General features: G+C 36.0%; 1 protein-coding gene across 1 annotated transcript; it reads right to left on the reverse strand.

Moving 5' to 3' along the window:
- Nucleotides 1–15,588: 15,588 nt before the first annotated feature.
- Nucleotides 15,589–21,488, reverse strand: LOC145813663 (annexin D5-like). Its single transcript, XM_082909425.1, has 6 exons — nucleotides 21,259–21,488; nucleotides 18,646–18,791; nucleotides 18,284–18,502; nucleotides 17,458–17,673; nucleotides 17,286–17,375; nucleotides 15,589–16,005 (listed from the first exon to the last, which is right to left on the reverse strand). The coding sequence occupies exons 1-6, from the start codon at nucleotides 21,332–21,334 to the stop codon at nucleotides 15,802–15,804; spliced, it is 951 nt and encodes a 316-aa protein (XP_082765551.1). The 5' UTR covers nucleotides 21,335–21,488; the 3' UTR covers nucleotides 15,589–15,801.
- Nucleotides 21,489–23,478: the final 1,990 nt, after the last annotated feature.

The raw sequence follows: 23,478 nt of genomic DNA on the forward strand, positions 1-23,478 counted from the left end.
AAATAAAGTACTAAAATACTTTTTCTCCACTCATCAAACATTTTTGTACTCATTAGAATCTTATTAAAGAATTTTTTCAATCAAGACAAACTCCTCCTTATCTAAACATTTCCAAACCCTCAATAGGGAAACAATCTTATCCTAATAAATTACCTGATTTCATCTTCTTCAGTGCAAATTCCACCTCAAACTCCCTTAGTCAACGATAAACCTATATTCTTTGGTTTCATCTACACTATCATATTCATCTCTTAAGTTTTTAAATGTTTTTCATTTACCATTAAAGAAACATGAACCTTTTTTAAGGTAAACATTTTACAAGCCCTATACCTAGACTCACATCTTTTATGAATACAAAGCACTAATTTGGGATCCCGATGAATACAAAGTACGATTAAATCGTTGCATAAATTAACGGTTCTGTAGAGTTATTATTATTTATTTATTTATTTATTTTCAGTGAATGCCTTTTAAAAATTGATCATATTGTAATAGGGAGACCCTTGCCGTAATGGTAAGGTTGTTTTATTATGCTGATAATAATGCTTGTGGTTCTATGGTTTGTTTCGATATATGTATATTGCTCATATTTTAATGTTTACTGTTTCATTGAAACAAGTATATGGCAACTGTTCCAATTATCTTCTACTGGGGGGGAAACATAATTCGGGATCCCGATGAAGGTGCATCATATGATGCTGAGCCGAAAGGGATATATGGGGTGCAACTTGGCACCACACTTAGCAATTTGGAGGAGATGTTTATGTCCAAGGTGGCAAGTTACGGGGAAACAGCCCGATTGATCTTCAAATGCAGATATCCTTATCGCCAGTGGCAAGCAACCAGCAAATACAAAATATTACCGATCAATGACGATGAGGCGTTGAACACCGTATTAACTATCGGTGGAAGTTTCCAACCACCAAATTGTTTGGAAGTGTACATTGAGAAACAGGTTGTACAAAATCTTCCAAATATAACACAGATGGATTCTCATCCGTTCACTACATTGCTGACACATGGGATTGACACGACAGCGTTTCAGTCTCGTATGTATGAATCGAATGAATGTTATGCAGCTGGCTACACACAACAGACATTTCATGGCCATGGTGGAGAATCAAGTTCACGTGGTGGATACGAGACTGAATTTCACAATAACACTGAAGATGTGCCCACCTACAGTCATCATACCACTCCAGTTGAAGTTGCTGGTAATATGGCTGAAACGGTTAATTCTGTGCAGTTTGCTGACAGTGACATGTACGGTCCTGATGTTGCCCTAGACAATGATGAGAATGAAATTTGTGATGAAGAAAATTTATTAGGTGGATCAGATGATGATGATGATGAAGAAGATGATGCCGACGCTCCCGTTAATATTCAGAATGCCCCCATTCCACCTAGACCTGAAATCCCTTTCTATGAAAACATTCACATAGGTTGTGATTTTGACATTAGTAACCGCGATGTCGTTCCCCGTAACCGAATCTGGAATGCTGAAAATCCAGAGCTGGACAAAGGGATGGTTTTTGTTGATAAGAAGCAACTGATACATGCTGTGAAATTGTACCATGCAACAAATAATCGAGAGTATAAAGTCGTAACCTCCAAGCGAGACGTTTGGGTGTGTGCTTGCAAACACGATTGTAGATGGTGGTTGCGTGCATCTCTTAGTAGGAAACATGGTCTTTTTGAAATAAAGCAGTATAAGGGTCCTCACCATTGTTTATACCCACGAATGAACAGGGACCACACAAATATTAGCTCCAGTTACATTGCTTCTCATCTTTTGGGACAAGTTGCGGTGAGTATACAAAATAAATGTTTACATTTATATGCATATTTGTTTGTTTAAAGTGTTCACACCAAAATAATTTGTTTGTCGTATGCAGAATGAACCTGATATGCCCATTAAGAATGTCATCGAAGATATAAAAAAGACCATGAACTATAGTATATCATACAAGAAGGCGTGGCATGCAAGGGCAAAGGCAATTAGAATGGTATTCGGGGATTGGGATGAATCATATAGGATGTTGCCTAAATTCATGTATGCATTACAAACATCTAATCCTGGCACCATCGTGCAATGGAAGCACAAATATACCGGAAGTACAACCATTATGCCCGTCTTCCACTTTGTTTTCTGGTCTTTCAAACCCGTCATCGATGGATTCAGACATTGTAGGCCTGTTATAACCATAGATGGTACATTCTTATACGGGAAATACACTGGTGTGTTGCTTGTAGCAACGATTGTCACTGCCAATGGCAAAATATTACCGCTTGCATTCGCTGTTGTCGACAGGGAGAGTTTGGAGTCTTGGTCGTTCTTCATTGCAAATATCAAGGAACATATTGTCATGGATCGACAGGGAGTGACTTTGATATCTGATCGAGCTGAGAGTATTTTAGCTGCTGTGAGGCGGCATTGGCTGAATCCCTCGCTCCAATTTGTTGGATATCATCGGCACTGCCTTCGACATGTTTGTAGTAACTTCAACACTAAGTTCAAAAATAAGGAGCTCAAACAACTTCTATGGAAAGCAGGGAGTGCTCATCAATGACGGAAGTGTAATGGTTACTTACAACAAATACAGGCTATTGACCAAGAAGCCATCAATTGGGTTTACAAGATGAATCCTGAGGAGTGGGCCCTTTCGTATGACGGTGGACATCGGTGGGGGGTATTGACCAGCAATGATGCAGAGTGCTTCAATAGTGTCTTGAAAGGTGCAAGGAACTTACCTATCTCAGCTATGGTTGAATTTACATTTCGGCGGCTCGTAAAATATTTTGACGAGATGGGAGCCCAAGCTGAAATAGATGTACGAAATGAGTTTCAATACCCTAGAGATATGCAAAAAACTATTGAGGATGGCATCGCAAGGGCAAATACTTTTAGGTTGATATCATATGACAGGTTAGTTTGTAATATAAACTAAATTGTTGTTATTATGTTGTCAAGTTAAGTACACCTAAAAACATGAACTTGATTAATTTCTATTACAATTTTCTGATAGGCCACGCCGCGTGTTTGAGGTGCAAATATCTTTTCGCCATGGACGAGGTCGCAATACACAAATTGTACGGATGAATCAACCAACGTGCAGTTGTGGGAAATATGAGATACGACACTATCCATGTTCTCATATGCTCGCTGTAATGTCTGAATGCGGTGACAATCCATTCGAGTACGTTGATCTAGTATATAGGCTTCCTGTATATATGAGGGTTTGGGAAACTAAATTCAATCCAATACCGCATCAAGATTATTGGGCTGATTCGCAGTGGACCTTAATGCCTAATGTACTGCGTCTGCGAGAAGTTAAACGGGGTCGTGCATCTATGTCTCGTATTCCGAATGAGATGGACATATCAGATAGGCGTTTCACCGCTCGTTGCAGTCAGTGCCAGCAGACAGGTCATGACAGGCGAACATGTCCGGCACGAGTTGGTCGATGAAGACTATGTATGACTTACATATTGTAATAGATCATTTCTTAATTCTTTATTTGTAATAGATAATTTTCTTTTTTTTCCTTTTGTAATTCATTATTTGTAAACAGGGTCGTACATTTAAATAGATAATTTTTTATTTGTAATAGATCATTTCTATTTTGTAATTCTTTATATATTGTAATTGTTTGATAGGCCCTCCAAAATTTACAACTAACATACTAAACAAATAAATTAAACTAAATGACAATGCAAAAACATTTAAGGATACCACATAGGCCTATGTTTTTTATTCTCTACTTGATTGAAAATGTCTATTACAAAAATTTAGTTAAAATCACATAGTTCTTCTACCATTTGAAGATTTTAATAGTTTGACTGATGCGAGCATTTTGTACATTTACAATTTCTGAATTAGATGTACGTAATTTACAAATTGTATACTTTATTGGAAGAAAAAAAACTTACAAAATCAATAATGAAGTTTTGTCAAATATGCCATAAATGTAATGAAGTTTTGTCAAATATGCCATAAATGTAATGAAGTTTTGTCAAATATGCCAAAATCAATAATGAAGGTTTGGAAAAAAAATTCTCATTCTTGTTGTTCGCAATTATTTATGTACGAAAACTATCGACATGTTACTAGTCATTATTAAGCTTATGTAACTGAGACCGTAAAATGATTTTGTAAAAGATTTCTATATTAGTTATAGCGTACATAACGATAGGTTCTGTTGAATTGGTTATCATATTTAATGGCACATAATATGCAAACTTTAGATTTTAGTGAATTGCTTCCATATTAATGACACACAAATTGATACTTTTAAAATAATCGACCACACAAATTTGATACTTTTTCAAGTCGTCATGTACTAAATAATTAATTGTTTAATTGTTATAGTTAAATTACATGCTCACGAATACAGTTTTTAAAAATGTATTTGTTTTTCAACTGTACAGGCTTCATGGCACATCTACCTGATGAGGTCCCACTTTTTAGTCATCCACATCGGGCTGACAGTATATGGGAGGACCCGGTATGTAATAACGTTTGTTGGACTTTACGCTTACAATGAAAATATCCTGCATTTTGTTTTATATTACGTGATAATGCTATAATTTAAACTACTTATTCTGTTATGCAGGAGCAGGCACGCGCCGTGGTAGCATGCCGGCGGGGAGATTCCGGCCTGTGGGACCATCCATTGGACCATAGAGTCTTGCAGTGTTTACTACGCGCGGGATTCTATGGTGTATATCGTATAGGCCACATCAGACTGGACCACCCACTCATTACTGCTCTCATCGAGAGGTGGCGCACAGAGACTCATACATTTCATTTCCCGACCGGTGAGGCTACCGTCACATTGCAGGACGTATCTGTCCTATACGGTCTACGGATTGATGGCCGAGCAGTTACTGGACCTGACCCATCATTGATGAGGGAGCAGTGGATAGCCCTATGTGCTGAGTTATTGGGAGTAGCACCTACACCTGTAGACTTACAGGCAGGTAGAGTGAGGGTGAGGTGGCTGTCCGAGCAGTTTCAGGGCCATCTTCCAAATCATGCTCCAGATGAGTTAGTACATCAGCATGCCCGAGCATATATTCTGTGGCTTATTGGGGGGGTACTTCTCCCTGATAAGTCACAGAACCTGCTCAAGCTGATGTACTTGCCACTATTGAGAGACATTGACGTGATCGGCCAGTACAGCTGGGGCGCCGCGGCTTTGGCATGCTTGTATAGGATGCTATGTCGAGCAGCTCAGGTGGGTGCAAATCAGATTGGAGGACCCCTTGTCTTGCTACAGGTTAGTAAGAATTTTATTACATGTCAATTCATATTGTATGGCATATATTAGTATTGTAATTGCGTTCGAACTATTGCAGATTTGGGCGTGGGAGAGATTGATTCGCATTGCGCCGTCTAGGCGGCAACTGGTTGCTCCTGGTGAGGTTCCCATCGGCGAGAGAGACATGCAGTTGTCGGCCGGACCTCGAGGTAGCCGGTGGAGGGTTGACATGGGCCACGAGGTCGTGTCGACCCACGTAGTCGTCGTGTATAGAGACCAGCTTGACCGGATGATAGACGGCGAGGTATCAAATTTAAATACCTAAATTTTAATTGTCATATGGAGTGTATATGTTCATGAGCGATTTTTAATAGACTTGTCGTTATTGTAGTTTATCTGGCAGCCTTATGCTGAGGTCCTCGATACGCTCCCAGACTATTGCCGACTGGGTGAGGAGATATGGATGGTGAGAGTGCCACTCATTTGTTTTGACGTGGTTGAGTGGCATCTCCCTGATCGTGTCCTCCGACAGTTTGGTCGGGTCCAGTCCGTACCGGATCGGTGTGACACCGAGTGGCAGTTGCATGCGACTGACAGACGTGGCCGAGCCAGCACTGACTGGAGTGTGCATCATATGGGATACATACAGTTGTGGGATGCCCGTCGCGACACTATTGTACAGGCTGAGTGGAGCGATGGGGTCCTCCCCTCTCCCGACCCTTACATGTTGTGGTATCGGTGACATACACACCTACTTGTCGGTAATCCGAGCCACCTGTCTGAGGCCGGATATCAGGGAGTTGGGCCTTCTCTCGAGGCATTGGTGAGTATCATAGTATGTGTCAGATAATTGTTAATATCATAATTCATTGTTTTCAGTCAACTATAGCCTAATATATCTGATTTTTTGTTCAGGTGGGTCGAGTTGGGAGGTCATATCACTTGGCTGAGGACGCCCTTTTCAGACGTGATGGACAGCTTGGTCTGCAGGCCCTTGCAGAGATCCAAGAGTTGTTGTACGAGGGGATCCAGCATGCCCATCAGGTAGATCGTCTGCATTTTGGGGAGTACGGTGTACACAGTGCAGCAGCTGCTCCAGACACATCAGTCCCGTCCACGTCAGTGCCTCCCACTTCAGCGCCAGCCACAGCAGGTCATTGGACTTCAGTGACCCCACTGCATTATACCCCATACATTTCTCCAGATTCCCCACACGTACATCTTACCTAGCATGCTGACCTTGACCCTGACCCTGATTGGACACCGCCCCGGTTCATGCATGATGTTGTTACCCCACCCACCCAGTTACGACCTGCTTTTTTGGGGAGTACTTCGACTGCGCCCTAATTCATGCATGATGTTGTTACCCCACCCACCCAGTTACCACCTGCTTTTCTGGGGACTATTTCGACTGCGCCCATGAGTACATATGATGCAGTTCTCACTGACATCTCCCACGTTGATGATGAGGCCGATATTGAGCCCTCCCCCAGAGCGCGAGGGAGAGACCGAGGTTATGGTTGTGGGGGACGTCGCGGCCGAGGTCGGGGTGTGGGCAGAGGCAGAGGTCGAGGTCGAGCTGCAGATCGTGACACAGTTGCACCAGATGAGGGAGTTTCACAGCTCACAGCAGTGTCCGATCTGCAGACACAGACAGCATCAGGGGCAGCAGATGCAGGAGAGGGGGGGTCACACGCACAGGCGCCACAGGCAGTCACTGGAGGGCCATATGCAGGGGAGGGAGTGCCAGATATTCAGAGAGTCTAGCGGTTGTGGGACTGGGGGCAGGTTAGGGCATTAGCGGTTGTGATATGGACTGTATAGTTTTTCTTTTTTTTTTTGGTAATTGTTATAGTTTTTGTAAATCAAACTTGTACAGCTGATGTAAATGTGTCTTCCTTATTTACTCGCAATTATAATTTCACAATATTTTTTTCTTATATTGATGAATCACACAAATCTCTTTCACATCTCTACCTCTCTATCATTATCCGTAGTCTGTGCATTATTTATAGTAATTTACGATTTTTCCTCAATTTTACAAATTGAGACAACCATTTATGGAATTGATGTTTAAATAAATTTGAAGAATTAAATTATAAATCCTAAACCCTAAAATAAAAATAAATAAGGTAGCGTTTGGTAACGTTTACGTTTTTGGTTTATGTTTACAAAAAAATTAAAAACTGATTTTTGTTTATTTTTAGAAAATCATAAATTACAATTGTTCAAGACTAAAAACAATTGAAAAATCTCCCTTCATTGATAAGTCGTGGATAAGCATTACAAATTCATTACAACATAAATGGTTTGGTCATTCATCCAAACAATTTCATTCATTATCATCATCATCTGACATCTCAATATCAGATTCATACATAACATCTATGCTCCACGCGTAGTACTGGTGTGCATCATCCATTAACCCATCTTCAGCACGCTCATTTGCGGTCTTCATTAGTGAGGACCTTTGCAAACGTTGGGTCATGCGATTAACTTCGTCGCGGATACGATGCAATGCCCTTTGCAACAACTGTGGAGTGTCAGTTGGCATACGCATGGCTAACCGGCGAGGAAATTTAATACTAACTTCACGACATAACTCAACGAGAACATTTGCTCGAGTTATGCGAAATTCCCACTCAGCTCTCATGGTATTGACGGTGCCACGTGAGTAACGCAAATTTGGATTTAATGGGTATTGAAATTCATCTCCATCTGCAACCCAATAGCGACCCATTGCTGAGTATAGATCAACCACCGTATATGTCATGATAATATCGCTGGAAATAGCTGTAAAACTTTTGTTGTGGTATGATGCGATATTTATATCATATATACACATGGTAGCTGTATGTATGAAATTATTGTAAACAACTATGACAACTATGCATCAAAGTTGTCACGTCAACTTTGATGACCTGAACAACTATGCATCAACTTGATAGGAGTTGTCACTTCGACTTTTATGAATTGCATGCATGCCACTGACCTTATACAGTGCATTCGGCTGGCAGGACTCCACTTTTGTCAAGTTATGAACTTTGAGGTGGGCCTGTAACATTGGCTATTGTGCCGCAGATGGTGTCAGCCTGGCTACTGTAAAAATGTAACTTTACCTTCAAATGGAAGTTGAAAATTAAGAGATTGTTTGGGATGATCAAAATAAGTGTATTTTTTCCTCACATTATAATCTTTTTCTACACTATATTTTTATAACCATTGTGCAAACCACTTTTTCTACAATATTTTTTACTTTTATGTATTTATTAATTTGTTATTTTTTAACAAATTTTTTTACTTTTTAGGTGTATTGTAATGGTTATTAATTTATTGTTATTTTGTTCTGACACCCCCTCAAAATTTGTATGAATTGCATAATTCCAATGGGCACAGTAGGTAGGTATGTGGCTTTGTGCAGTGATGCATCTAACTTTGTGCAGTGGCACGGTGATGCATGTGACTTTGTGCAGTGATGCAGTGATGCATGTCACTTTATGTAGTAATGCAGTAATGCATGTGACTTTCTGACTTTGCGATGCTTTCTCAGATTACGTGATGCATGTGACTTTTCTGCAGCGCAACTTACATGCTTTGTTTTTTCGTCACATTTCAGAAGTCATCAAAGTCACATTAAAACGACTATGAAAAGACGCAGAAAATGCTATTATGTTGGTGAAAAAAAACATGATGGATGGTTGTATAACAACAATGAAAATGGGATGACTGTGAAGTTCATTAACTGTAAATAAGATAAAATATAGGCTGCAAAGTTCCAATCGTGTTTACATATGAGGTGACCATTTTATTAGTTTGGTGCAAAAAATAACGATAGTTTTATAGGTCTAACTGAGTTGGACGGTTGTGTGTTTACTTGCACTCTGTTTCATAGTTGTTTATGAACAATATTACTTTAAAGCCGTTGTTTTTATTTTTGATTTAATTTATAATTTTTTTGAAACACCTATATGTACTGAAAACGTCAATTCCAAGTGACTACTTACTGTATTACAAAAGTAAGCATGCCAAAATAGTTTTATGTGGCGATGTGACAACTCACTGCATTTAGTTTTATTTGACAACTCACTGCTCGAATATGAAGGGATTGCATTGTGATTCTCTGGCCTACAATCCGAGCAGTTTTATCTGACAACCACGTCCGTGACTACATCATAGGTACAATATATTTTTCTACTCATTGTGCAAACCACTTTTTCTACAATATTTTTTACTTTTATGTATTTATTAATTTGTTATTTTTTATTAATTTGTGCAGTGATACGGTGATGCATGTGACTTTGTGTAGTGATGCAGTGATGCATGTCACTTTATGCAGTGATATAGTGATACATGTGACTTTCTGACTTTGCCATGCTTGTATACGTTGTGACGTTTTTCCTCACATTATATCAGAGCATGTGACTTTATACAGTGATGCAGTAATGCATTTAAGAATTCATGTAAGTCACATTAATACGACTATGAAAAAAAGTAGAAAATGCTATTATATTGGTAAAAAAATATCATGAACGATTGTGTAATAACAATGAAAATGGAATGACTGTGAAATTCATTAAGTGAAAATAAGATAAAATATAGGCTGCAAAGTTCCAATCACGAAAATGAGATAAAAGATAGCATGAGATAATAGTTTCATGTGGCGATGTGACAAGTCACTGCATTTTATTTATTTGACAACTCACTGCATTTTGTTTTATCTGACAACCACGTCCGTAACTACATCACAGGTACACAAAGTCACGGGTACTCAAAATTGCATGAAATGAATAACATAAAATAATATCACGTGTATCACATATTCCATAGTGCCCCAGGACGCATTATCGTCACCAGATCACCTCTAGTTAACCCCCACTATGATGTCTATAAATACCCCAGTATGATGTTTGTTGAAGTCATAACAATAGTAAGTCATAACAATAGTAACATATCTACAATTACTATTATTATTAACTTTTTTATTTTTTGAACAATGTCTTCAAGAGGTGCAGGAAGTTCACGCCGGCAAAGAAATCCGAAAGTGTGGCTGCTACCTCCATTTACGTATGACTACAAGAGCGAAAAGTACTCAAGTCCGAAGGATTATTATGCTGGTATCCGAGCAGAATGGGCGTTCAGGGTAACGGAGCAAGAAGGATTGTATAATGATCTACGTAACTTTGGGGTACCGGTACCTCATCGTCGTTCATTAACCATGGCTAGACGAAATGTGAGTGACTATGAAATAGTAGTTACCAGAATTAAGAAGGAGAACAACAGAATGTTGATGCGGAGATGTTGACATTTCATGCTTCAGCTAGCCACCGAAATGGCAGAAGCAAGCAACCGAGATTTGACAATGACTGAGCGAAATAATGTCTTAAATAATGAAAAATATTTCTCTGACTACTACATGTCAGATGAGGAATAAGAAATCAAACACCGTTATCTTCCATATATGTTTGTATGTATGTTGTGTCATATGTTCGTTACTAGAGTGTAAGACAATATTGTTGTTAATCTAACGTACGGATGTATTTCAAGTATTTGTTTTATGAACCTGAACTTCATGACTTTCTTTATTGAATTGCAATGAGTTAATGAATGTTCTGGATTAATAAATGGATTAATGTATGTTCAATTATGTGAATACTTAAAACACATAAAACATAACAGGTAGCTCGGTCAAAAGCTTCCCTTAACTGGGGCTGGTGAAATAGGGATTAATTACCAAGAATTTCAATCTCCATTAGGAAAGAAGAAAGAGTCACCTTCCAATTCCTAAAAGTCCAGTACAAATGATGACTCCGGTAATGAATGACGGGGTTGACAAAAAACTAAACTCGGTGAAACGAACTACCGCCTTCAATAACACATAAAACATAACAGGTAGGTCGGTGAAAAGCTTCCCGTAACTGGGCCTCGTCAAATAGGGATCCTCAACGTAAAGAATTTCAATCTCCATCATGAAAGAAGAAAGAGTCGCATTCCAATTCTTGGAAGTCCAGTAAAAATGACGACTCTGGTAAGGAATGGGGGGTTGACAGAAAACTAAACTTCGGGAGCTGGACAAACAAGCTCAAACACAAGTGGTTGGTCCAGTTGGGGGACTAAGTTTGTGAAGTCATGTGACCTGGTGCACAGGCTTTGGTTTTCTCGATATTTTGATCGATTTTTTTATTACAGTGACAACTCATCTCTACTTGATATATGTGGGATTCTCAATTCAGAAAGTCACATGACAACAGTGAATTCACTGATTTACCTTACAGTGAGCATGCCCTTATTTTGTCTGTATATGCAGATGGATTATCAAGTCATGTGACTTGGTGCACAGGCTTTCGTTTTCTCAATTTTTTGCTCGATTTTTTTATTACAGTCACAACTCATCTCTACTTGATATATTTACGATTCTCAATTCAGAAAGTCACATGGCAACAATGAATTCACTGCTTTACCTTATAGTGAGCATGCCCTTATTTTGTCCGTATATGCAGATGGATTGTCAAGTCATGTATTTTTTTATTACAGTGACAACTCATCTTTACTTAATATATGTGGGACTCTCAATTCAGAAAGTCACATGGCAACAGTGAATTCACTGATTTACCTTACAGTGACCATGTCCTTATTTTGTCTGTATATACAGATGGATTGTCAAGTCATGTGACTTGGTGCACAGGCTTTCGTTTTCTCGATTTTTTGCTCGATTTTTTTATTACAGTGACAACTCATCTCTACTTGATATATTTGGGATTCTCAATTCAGAAAGTCACATGGCAACAGTGAATTCACTGTTTTACCTTATAGTGAGCATGCCCTTTTTTTGTCCGTATATGCAGATGGATTGTCAAATCATGTATTTTTTTATTACAGTGACAACTCATCTCTTATTGATATATGTGGGATTCTCAATTCAGTAAGTCACATGGCAACAGTGAATTCACTGATTTACCTTACAGTCAGCATGCCTTTATTGTGTCCGTATATGCAGATGGATTGTCAAGTCACGTGACTTCGTACACAGTATTTTCTTTTCTCTGTTTTTTCAGTCTAGTGACACTCATACCTTGTTCATATATGTGGGATTGTAATGCAGAGGCATCTTTGTAAAGCCGTTCATAACCAACTATATAAACGGCTAAAGGTGAAGACACAACCTTACAACTCATTTCGCTCTACAAAATTGTCATTTATTTGTTTTAAAAAATTAGCATGGCTACATCGTTCGTGGGAGGGAGTGGGAATCGCAGAGGTGGTAGGAACTTGCAAAGGGGTGACAGTTCACGACGAGGAGGGGGAAGGGAAAGTGGCAATGCTGAAGATGAAACACCATTTCGTTTGTTAGATCCCTCTTGTGCTTATCATGATAGGTTTGGGAAGCGACATTTTGTCATGCCCAAATACTATCGAGATCCATGTGGTTTGGTGGAGGATCCATCAGATAATCAAACAGGATATGGTTTAGCAAACGCTAGACTTCTGAAGTGGCCTGCACTATTTATAGAGCGAGTGCAAATGGAAAGATTATGTCGGGAAAATCGACTGAAGGTGCCAAAAGCACGTTCTGTTGAGATCCAAAAGGAAGATCCTGATAATGTTGATCGACTATGTGAAAGACTACAACGTGAGATTTCTCAAATGAACCGTAGGTTAGCCCGCGATATGCAGCTATACATAGTTAAGAAAGATGCCCAGAAGAACAAAACAGAACCAAATGATGCGGCTATCAAGGGTATCATAGAGGATCCTCAGCTTGTCTCTGATGCTGAGCTTTCGGATTGTTCAGACTCTGAGCCACCTGCCGATTTAAGCGCGAATTAGGTGTTAATGTCTACACTTCGGCAATATAACAACTTGCATTAATATGTAATGTCTGTGTTAAAGTAAGTATAACTGTTATGTTATGTTATGTTATGTTTATGTTTAAGTTTATGTTTATGTATTGTGTCTGTCAAATGTTACGGCTATTAATATGCAATATTAGGTCATGAATTAGGTGTTTGTCTGTCTAACTGTTATGTTTATGTATTGTGTGTTCAGTTCAGGATGTCCAGGATATATGTAATGTGTGTTCAGTTCATGGTGTCCAGAATGTCTTTTTGTGGGAGAATTATGTCTGTACTACCTATGTAACTGGAAACTATTACATTTGCAACTTCAGTTATGTTGTTTTCATACCTGTATGAGTATTTAGTAAATTAGTGACTTCGTATATTATGTATTAAGTATTATTACAAAATTGTTGGCAAAATTTATTTTAGGAGCTCTCGCTGTGGCCTTCGTTTTCTTGGCCTACTCCGCGGTGGTCTTCGCGTCTCACCCTTCGTCGTTGCTCGTCGAGCTGCACAGTTTGTGGGTGTGCTTCGGACTGTAGAGCATGCATATCACATTCTAACCCATAACAAAGACGAAACAAAAAAATAAATTTTCTAAATGAAAACGGGTACAAAACGACTTTACTAAACTACTTTACTAAACTGGTTTTCTAAATTGCATTCTCACCTTCTAACCCAAAACAAAGACAAAAGAATAAATATATGTATATGTTTAAATGAAAACGGCTTTCGTAAAGCCAAAATAATTTTCTAAATAACACCTTCTAACCCAAAACAAAGACAAAAGAAAAAAAAAATTTGAGTAATGCTAGGGACACCAAATTTTTTACCAAATAAATGACCAAATGTCTCACATGGGTGTGGGGTCCGCAATTTTGTGGGCCCCACACCCATGTGAGACATTTGGTCATTTATTTGGTAGAAAATTTGGGACCTCTAGCATTTTCCAAAAAATTTACATGAAAACGACTTTAGTAAAGCCAAAAAAAATTATTAATTACATTATCACCTTCTAACCCAAAACAAATACAAAACAATAAACAAAAAAAAAATTTACATGAAAACAACTTCAGTAAGACGAAAAAAATTATTAATTACATTTTCTAAATCAAAACAAAGACAAAAGAAAAAATAAAAAATTTAACATGAGAATGGCTTCAGTAAAGCCAAATAAATGAACATGATTGGCTTAATAATATCTAAATGAATATGATTGGCTTAATAATATCTAAATGAATATGATTTTAAAATTATATATATGAAAAATAGTATGTAAAATTAATATATGAAAACAGATTTTTCTCATATTATGTAAAATTTATTGTAAACCTGCATTCAAAAACAAAAGAAAAAAAAAAGAAAAAAAAAACATATTTTAACATGACAATAGCTTTACTAAAGCCAATTTCAATTTTATGAATCATATTATCACCAAAACAATGACAACAGATAAAAAAAATAAAAAATAAAAAAATAATCTGCTAATGAGGAAAGAAATGGGAGCTGCTAATGAGGAAAGAAATGGGAGCTGGGTGTACAGTGTAAACGCTATTGGAAATGGCGTTTTCTTCAGAACTAAAGGCACTATTCCGAATAGCGTTTTTGTCAACAGTAAAGGCGCTATTTGTAATAGCGTTTTCGGCACATATACAGTGAAGGCGCTATTTGTAATAGCGTTTTCTTCACAAACCTGCATTCCGAAATGAAGCTATATTCAGAATAGTGTTTTGTTTAGAAGCGCTATTTGCAATAGCGTTTTCTTAATCAAACTCGCTAATTGGAATAGCGATTACACTGTTCATCCAATTTCAACCTCCTCACAGTAAAAGCGCGAATGGGAATAGCGCTTCAGCTTATTTTGGGAATTTCCTCAGAAGTTGGCCTAGTTTGGGAAATACAATGCAAAATAGGCTTATTTTGGGAAAAAGCCCTTCTTTTTCATGTTTTTTTTTTTTAAAAAAAAAAATAGTCTCTTTAATTTATTTTTTATGTCAATTTGAGTCAAATCATCCATAAGTCTTGAAAACGAGTGACTTGAGTTAGACAGATTAATTGTTAAAAATTGATCGATCAACTCGTATGTGATTTAAAATTAATCAAATCTTTTAAAATTTACAAAACAATATAATTTCCCTATATATATATATATATGCAAATTACATCATTGCACTTGCTCACACAAATCTCTTCCCAATTTTAACTTTGATTAATGATGATACTCACCCCTCGTTTTCGTCACATTTTTTTTCATAACTTGATTATTTGTATATTTTGTAAAAAAATCATTTAAATAACATTATGCATTTGATTAATATATAATTTTATGTTGTGATTTGGAATAAATAATATATTTTGTGAAAATCATGAGGAAAAATGTGTGTTCAATGATGTTCTTTCCCATTCTATATTTTCAATCCGCCCAACCTACAAAAACTGAAGTTTAATGATGTTTAATTAACCCGTTGGAAGAATAAAATCTTACTTAGAAATTTCTCAATTTGCCACGAGTAATGCAATTGATATTTTCTCAACAAGACAATTAATCCAATCCGTACACACCCCTATGCCATCACCCATCACACAACTAAAGAAACTGCAAACCTAAAACCATTAAGTTCAACAACAATCCAAACATAAGGTATACATTACACGTATTCACATGCAAATGTATATTTATTCATAAACACACAACCATCAAAATCCTAACGGTTTGGACCCAGCAGAGAAAGAAGAAAGCTCCTGTAGTGACCAGATGTTTCTGAGTGAACCGCATCGTTCAATGACTTCCTGTATTTCTTCTGGTATTCAGCTTTAATGTATTGCATATCAATCTCAGTTCTTGTCACAATAACCCTTATAAGTGTTGTGTCGTCGGTTCCCAATCCTGTCATCGCCTTATGTAATACCTGTAACATTCCAGAGTAGTTATCAATGCATTGAACTTGAATCCCCATGATGGATCATATTAGTTAATATATATATATTGTACGGGGAGGAAATAATTCTCCTCGTATAATCCTGTTGACCAAGTCCACGCTTCTCCGTACGACGTCGCTTTGTCACCTGAAAACACAAACGTAAGCTAGCCGGCGGGTGTGTGCCGGAAACCTCTCCGATGCCTAAGTCAGTAAGCTTGACAAATAGACAAAGCTCTAAGTTCTCAGAAAGATTGTGTTCAATTACCTCCTCCAAGGTGATGTTTGTGAGCTTTTATAAGTTTCATATGGCACAATCCTAGTAGGACTTGTATTTCTCCATACAGTCCTCCTAGGATTCAATCTCTTAAGGATAATGCTTATCCTTTTACACCCTCCCCCTGCTTAAACCAAGTGGGATGGTTTTCTTTACGGCCGAACTTCCTTTTGACCGAAGTAAACTTGGCTATACCGAGCCACAGAAGGCCGAACTATCCTTAGCTCGGTCTTCTCCTCCAACTCTTTACTTCGGCTGCCCTGTTCGACCTTGATGCGCTTAGATCAAACTTCCAAGTAACAAGTTCGGACCGACCTAACCCATGTAAGTCACGACCGGACTAATTCTGACACCGGCCTTCTCAGAACATACTGCGACCGGACTAACTCTGAGACCGGCCTAACTGTGAATTGCCTCCAGACCGGAGTAATTTTACTCTTCCTCGGGCTGAAGTAACGATCTCTTCTTGAGCCGGAGTAATTTTGCCTCCTTGGGCCGAAGTAGCTTTGTCTTCCCAAGGCCGGAGTAACTTTGCCCTTCTGGGCCGGAGTATTCTGTACGGCCTTTTTACCTAGTCCACTGCGTTTTGGGCCTCAAAACCAAACTCGAGGTTCGGCCCAATTTTCCCAAAAATTACCCTCTCATATATATATATATATATGGAAGGAAAATAAAAATAAAAATAAAAAAACAAACACAGCAATATTGTGAGAACTATAATCCCATCACAAAAGGTAAAGATAATATTGCCTATTGTCTTGACCAAAAATGAAATTGAGAAAACATTATGCACTAGTGGCGTTGCATAAAAGTATTGTTAAAGAACAACGAAATTGGGAAGTCACAATCCCAAGTCAATATCTCAAAACCAGTCGTTCAATACTCAAATGATAGTCTAGTCCCGAAAACTATTACACAAAACCATATATATATGCATGCTAAGAAGTCCTAATTAAATTAATCAGAAAAGAAAAACTTAAGACTGGATAAATACCTTTGCAAAGTACTTTGCAGGATTATGCGCACACTGTAGGATTGTCAAAAGGGCGAGCTCAAATTTCCCTGAAGTTTCACTCTTTACAGCCTGTAATTATCTAAATTTGTTAAAGAATCATAACAAGAATTTCAGCTACAAAGAGACAGTGATGACATTAAGAATAAATTACCTTTTTAAGTGAGTTACCATACATGTTACGATAAGAAGAATCTATAGCAACCAAATGTGCCCTGCTTCGTTCACTAAAAATGCGGATAAAAGTTTTCTCATCAGTTCCCAATTTTTTCTCGCCTGCTTTAAAGAGAGCCTTAGCATCCCTTTCAACCAGCTCTCTATCAACTTCAAAGCCTTCAGAGCGTGGTGTGGTTACGTAAGCAAGCAAAATCTGCAACCAGTATTTCATACCAAGAAGTCAGACCCTCAATTTCCTCCCATGAATGTAAAAAACGGGGAAATCCAAAACACTGGAAATATGTGTTCATGTGTACACATGTATAAACATATATGTATATTTATGTACATAAAACTCTGTTTTCCATGTGATGAAAAGCTACGATTGGCAGGAGAAGAATAATTGTAGTCTCAAGGACCCAAGGAGAAATCAGAGATGCTGATATATGTGCAGGTGAACAACAAGATTAGCGATAGATTTCTAACTTCTTTTCAACAAAGAAATAAATCTAAAATAAAATAAATATATACAAGTAGTAGTAGTAGAGGTATAAATATTTATTCTGCTTCTTATTTGCCAATATATATATATATATATATATTTATCCCAAAAAAAAACATAAGCTTGTGAACCAGAACAACAAAACATGGATGAAATACCCTATTTGTTTATTTCAAATTTTTTTTTTTTTGTGAAGAGGGCTAGCAACAGAATCTCAGTAAGTTACTGAAATGGGTAATTAATATGCTGTATGTTTCTAGCACATTGTTTATTATAATGCTAAATCCAATAAACACAAGCACACAGCAGAGAGAGGGACTACCTTCTTATGATCGCCTAAGGTTTGCTGTTCAATATCATTCTCAAGGTAAACCCCAAACATGGAATGGTAGATTTGCTTCAAGGTATAAATCTGGGATGGTGTACGAGAGCATAGTACTTCAGTGACAGATTGAAGATTAACAGTGTAACTACTTAATCCTTGCTGTAATATAGTTGCATCACGTCCTGCTGGATCGTGCATCCAGCACAAAACCGCTATCTGACACATCGAACAGATTTTACAAGATGCAAATTTGACGAAGGGGAGAAATCAGTCTCTTATGTTTTTAACTAAAACAAGAAGCATGAGAGGAAAAGCTTTTAAATTTCGAGGGTAGTGCCAAGGAAAGGGGGAATTAATACCTCCAATTTTCCATGAAGTTCTGAAGCAAGTCGTTTAAAAAGGTCCTCAGAATACATATATTTGTACTCATGTTGGATCAGAGCACGTTGTGTTGCATCGCGATGGGCAATAATATTGATCACAGCTTCATTATCACAACCAAATCCTAAAGATAATAAAGATAAAGATTTTAAAATAAAATAATAGAAATAAAAATTAAAAAAAAAACTCCCCAAAAAATTGAGATAATCAGGAACATCCAAATTGTAGAATATATGTAATAAACCTCTTTTATATGGGGGTGAAGAGAAAATACTTAACAAACAGGCCTTTTGAAGTTAATTTTTATTTTTTATGAAATGCAATTCTACAAAGAAAAACATTGTATAATCCAGATGTTATTAACTTATTACAATATATGATTTCTATAAGCTAAGTCAAGCTGTTTGGTTTGATTTCAAAATTTGTTTATAGATGAGTTTTCATTTATTTTTAGTAAATTTTTTAAAATATTTTAATCACTTATTTGTGCTTTTTAGATACACCTAATCAAGATGCGTCTAAAAATTAAAATAAATTGACTAAAATTGATGAAAATTCGAACACAAAACTATTTACATTTTTGTTTGGGTTTTTGTTTGTTTTTAGTGACATTTTTTTCATATTTTAGTTAAACTTTTTTTTACTTTTTAGATACATCTACAAAATAAAAAAATTTGACTACAATATTAAAAAAAAAATTCAGTAAAGACAAATGAAACCACGTTTAAAATTAGATTATGACAAGTGTAACGAAACAAATGTTTGCAGGCTTTGTATGGTTCTAAGTTGAGTACTTGGCTAGATAGTCAACAATCTAAATATGCAGCAGACTTATGCTTCAAAAAATAGGAAAAGGGGAAACATCCACATGGGCATAATAGCAGTACAATCATATCTTCTATTACGAAAGATCATCTTTCGGTTCTAAAGTCCAAAGTCACCAATAGTTGAGCTTGCCAATGAAATGGGGTTTCAGCATTTGCTCCTACAACTTGTTTTTCCAATATGGACTATCCAATTCCATTGTTGTGCTTTTTGCAGCTCCATCTTGTTCTAGGTTTTGTTACTTCTTCAATGGGATCTATTATTTTATCATTGTGGCTATTATCAATCATCTCTCGGTCTTTTAGCTTGGTACTCTCCTCTCAATCTACTTAGGGGCTACAACAATTGGTTTTCCAAGAAAGAACATTGACTTTGATACCAAATTTTATGTAGGATGAGGAATTTCAATGAAGGTGGCTGTTGCATTGCATTAGGGAAATATTCAAAGTTCAAAATATCAACCAAGTTCAAGATGACCCGGTCAAGTTGAATTAAGATATAATCAAGATGGATACAAGTTTAATTAAAGCAAAAAAACGAGTTTCATTTGAATCATCCTGATTCCGTGTAAAGTGACAGTCACTCCAATGATTATTGCCCTAGTTACAAATGTGATACATTACCTCGGTTTGTTACGAATGTCTCTTTTTGATATAATTATCATGATAGTTGTAAATTCTCTCCTATCAATTGATTTAAAAACTATAAAAATATATATAATTAAATTAAATTAAATTGCAATACATATATACATGAGCAGGGACGAAGGTATAGAGGGACGAAGGGCTCACGTGCCCCCTAGGTTTTGGATTTTTTTAAATTTTCTTTTGCAAACACAAAGAAAATATTTTAAACAAAAAAATTTACAAAAATATTATTTTGAGTAAAATTTCAATGATATTTTTAAAATTTTGAGAACAATAATGGTTGTTTTGATTGAAAATGAAGATATTGTGATAAACCATATTATTATCTATGAAAATTTTATGAAAAAAATTCAATGTGATGATGATGTCTATCATTATTGACATATAAACATAATTAATCTCACTATAAAAATATGTAATTTATTGGATTTAACATATGAGGTTCATCCTCCATGTGTTTTTTACTATTTGTTGGTAATATCACATGTCAAAGATAACCTGATATGCCTATTATATTGAATTTTTACTCAAATTTTGTAAAAAAAATTACTTTATCATTATATAATTTATTTTAAAACTTATATCCATGACCTTTTTTTTGTACTGTCTATGATACACTAGATATAAATAACATTATTTTGAAGTCAAATGTAAAAATTTATGTGAAATATTCTTGTAAAAATTTTTAATGTTGTAGTTAATAAGTCCCCCTCTAATTTAATTTCCTAATTCCGCCACAGGACATGAGTCTAGTGAATTGATTAGCATTGCCACAAAAAAACTAAGGGTTGAGATCGATGGTTACAAGTGGGGCAAGCTACAAAAGTTTCTTTCTTCCATGAATTCATCATAAAACATGGAGGCATGACAGAGAGAAAGGAACATATGTAAGTAAATACGAGAATTCTACAAGTAAATATCAACAAATCAAGTGATGATATAATCATATACTAACAAAGAGACAACTCAAAACCAAAATTATAAATTATAAAAAAAATTAAAGTCAAATGTGTAAATCAGTTGAATGAAGCACTAGAACCAAAAAAGCCATCATCAAAAATCATAAAATTTAGAGAGTGACTGGGGGTTAATTATATATATATATATATATATACCTACCTTTGAAAGCACGGTGGAGTTGGACAGCATCATCCCGAGGGGAAGGAGGAACAGGAGGACCTGTTAGAGTCGACATTATCTCTCTCTCTCTCTCTCTCTCTCTCTCTCTCGTGTGGTTCTTGTGTGTGTAGAAGGACAATGTCAAGGACCAAGAAAAATTTGAGTGGAATTGGTTCTTCTTGTTGCCTAATGCTCCTCCCCCCTTTATATTATTATAATAACTAAGCCAATCACCCGTTCGGAATAATTATAACAGCGCTGCTTGAGGGCCCTAAATTTCGGGGCTCGAATGCCCCGAAATTCCACTTTTGGTAAAAAAAAAAAAAAAAAAAAGGAAAAAAGAAAGAAAAAAAGAAAACAGTTTCCAAAAATGAAAATTAGGGGCATTAGGGGCAAATTTTTTAGGGCCACCAATCATTTTCCTAATTATAAATATTTATATTTATTTTAATTTTTTTTAATATATAAATTATATTTTTTAAATTTTTTTATAAAAATAATTTAATAATCTTATCACTAACCATAATATACAAGAGAAATTAAAAAAACTACTGCAGTAACTATGTATGGACTGTATCTATAATTATTTGTATGAGTAGATTTTAAATGCTAATAAGAGATTTTGACTAAATCAATAAATGCAGGTATGTGAATTGAAAAAAGTTAATAAATTCTGATCAGGAAATTTTTATCAAATCAATAAATACTGAGGTTTTTTTTTAGGGCTTGGCTTTGGTCCAATCCACCTTCGGACTGGACCATGCTGTTGGGCCCGTGGGAGCCCACCAATGGTCCCATTTTGAAAATCTAAACCATTCAATGTGTAGAACTCTTTTAGTACTATATGCCTGTAAAAAATCACGTTGATTGGATATCGATAACTATGTGATCAAATCAGTTTTTTGTCAACCGTTAATTTATTCACCGTCCATTTTTTTTTATACAAAAATGATTTGATCACATAGCTATCGATATCCGATCAACGTGATTTTTTACAGACATATAGTACTCGAAGAGTTTTACAGATTACACGGTTCAAATTTTTAAAACGGGACCCGTGGTAGACCCCCATGAGCCCAACAACACGGTCCAATCCGATGGTGGACTGGACTAAAGCTAGACCCTTTTTTTTAAATCAAAAATTTAGAAAATTAAGATTGAGAGATTGAAACTTTCATAAGGCTTGGGGTTTAGAAACCCTTTTTTTCTTAATATATTTACAATTATCTATATATGTGAATTGTGATTTTTAAATGTCTTTTTTTTTTTTAATGTCTTCTTTTTTTCCTTTTTTATATTATATTAAAGTTTAATATTTTGATAATAATCATATGTGTTGGATTTTTTAGGGAATTAAATGTCTTCTTTTTTTTATTATATTATATTAAATTTTAATATTTTGATAATAATCATATGTGTTGGACTTTTCGAGAAATATTTTTTATGCTTGTTCTTAATGAATTAGAGTGTTATTATGAGGGATAATAACTATATGTGTTGAGACTTTTCAAAAAATTCATATGTGTTGGATTTCAAAGAATTTTTTTTAGGCTTGTTCTTAATGCATTAAAGTATTATTATGAGGGTAAAACTTGGGGGTTGGGAGAAGTTAATAAGTGCTAAGGTTTTTTTTTTTTTTTTAAATCAAGAAATTTAGATTGGGAGATTAGAGCATCTCCAACGGTAGTAGGCATTTTACCTATCTAAATATTACTATAAAGTATATATTTTATTTTGCCTATCAACTGTTTTATGTTTTTACTCCAACCATGCTCTTTGCTATTAATCCAAATACTATTAATTTTATAGAATGCCACGTCAACAACAAAGATGGAGGGAAATGATCCTAATGATTGAATACATTTTGCCTAGCGTTGAAGGCTAGCTACATGTAGCTAGTGAATATGAGTTGAGCCAAAATGCCTAATCATATGCCTAGTGCGTTGGAATTGAAAAAAGTGAATCACACTAGGCATTTTAACTAACAAGTATTATATGCCTAGTGCATTGGAGATGCTCTTAGAGCTCCCACAAGGCTTGGGGTTAAAAACCCCATTTTGCTTAATATATAGTATAAATATATTATTTATATATGTGAATTGCGATTTTTAAATGTCTTTTTTTTTTCTTTAAATGTCTTTTTTTTTTTCCTTTTTTATATTATATTAAAGCTTAATATTTTGATAATAATCATATGTGTTGGACTTTTCAAGAAAAATT

Source organism: Camellia sinensis, chromosome 15 (assembly GCF_055761805.1).
Source record: "Camellia sinensis isolate YWXY chromosome 15, ASM5576180v1, whole genome shotgun sequence".
NCBI classification, from domain to species: Eukaryota; Viridiplantae; Streptophyta; class Magnoliopsida; order Ericales; family Theaceae; genus Camellia; species Camellia sinensis.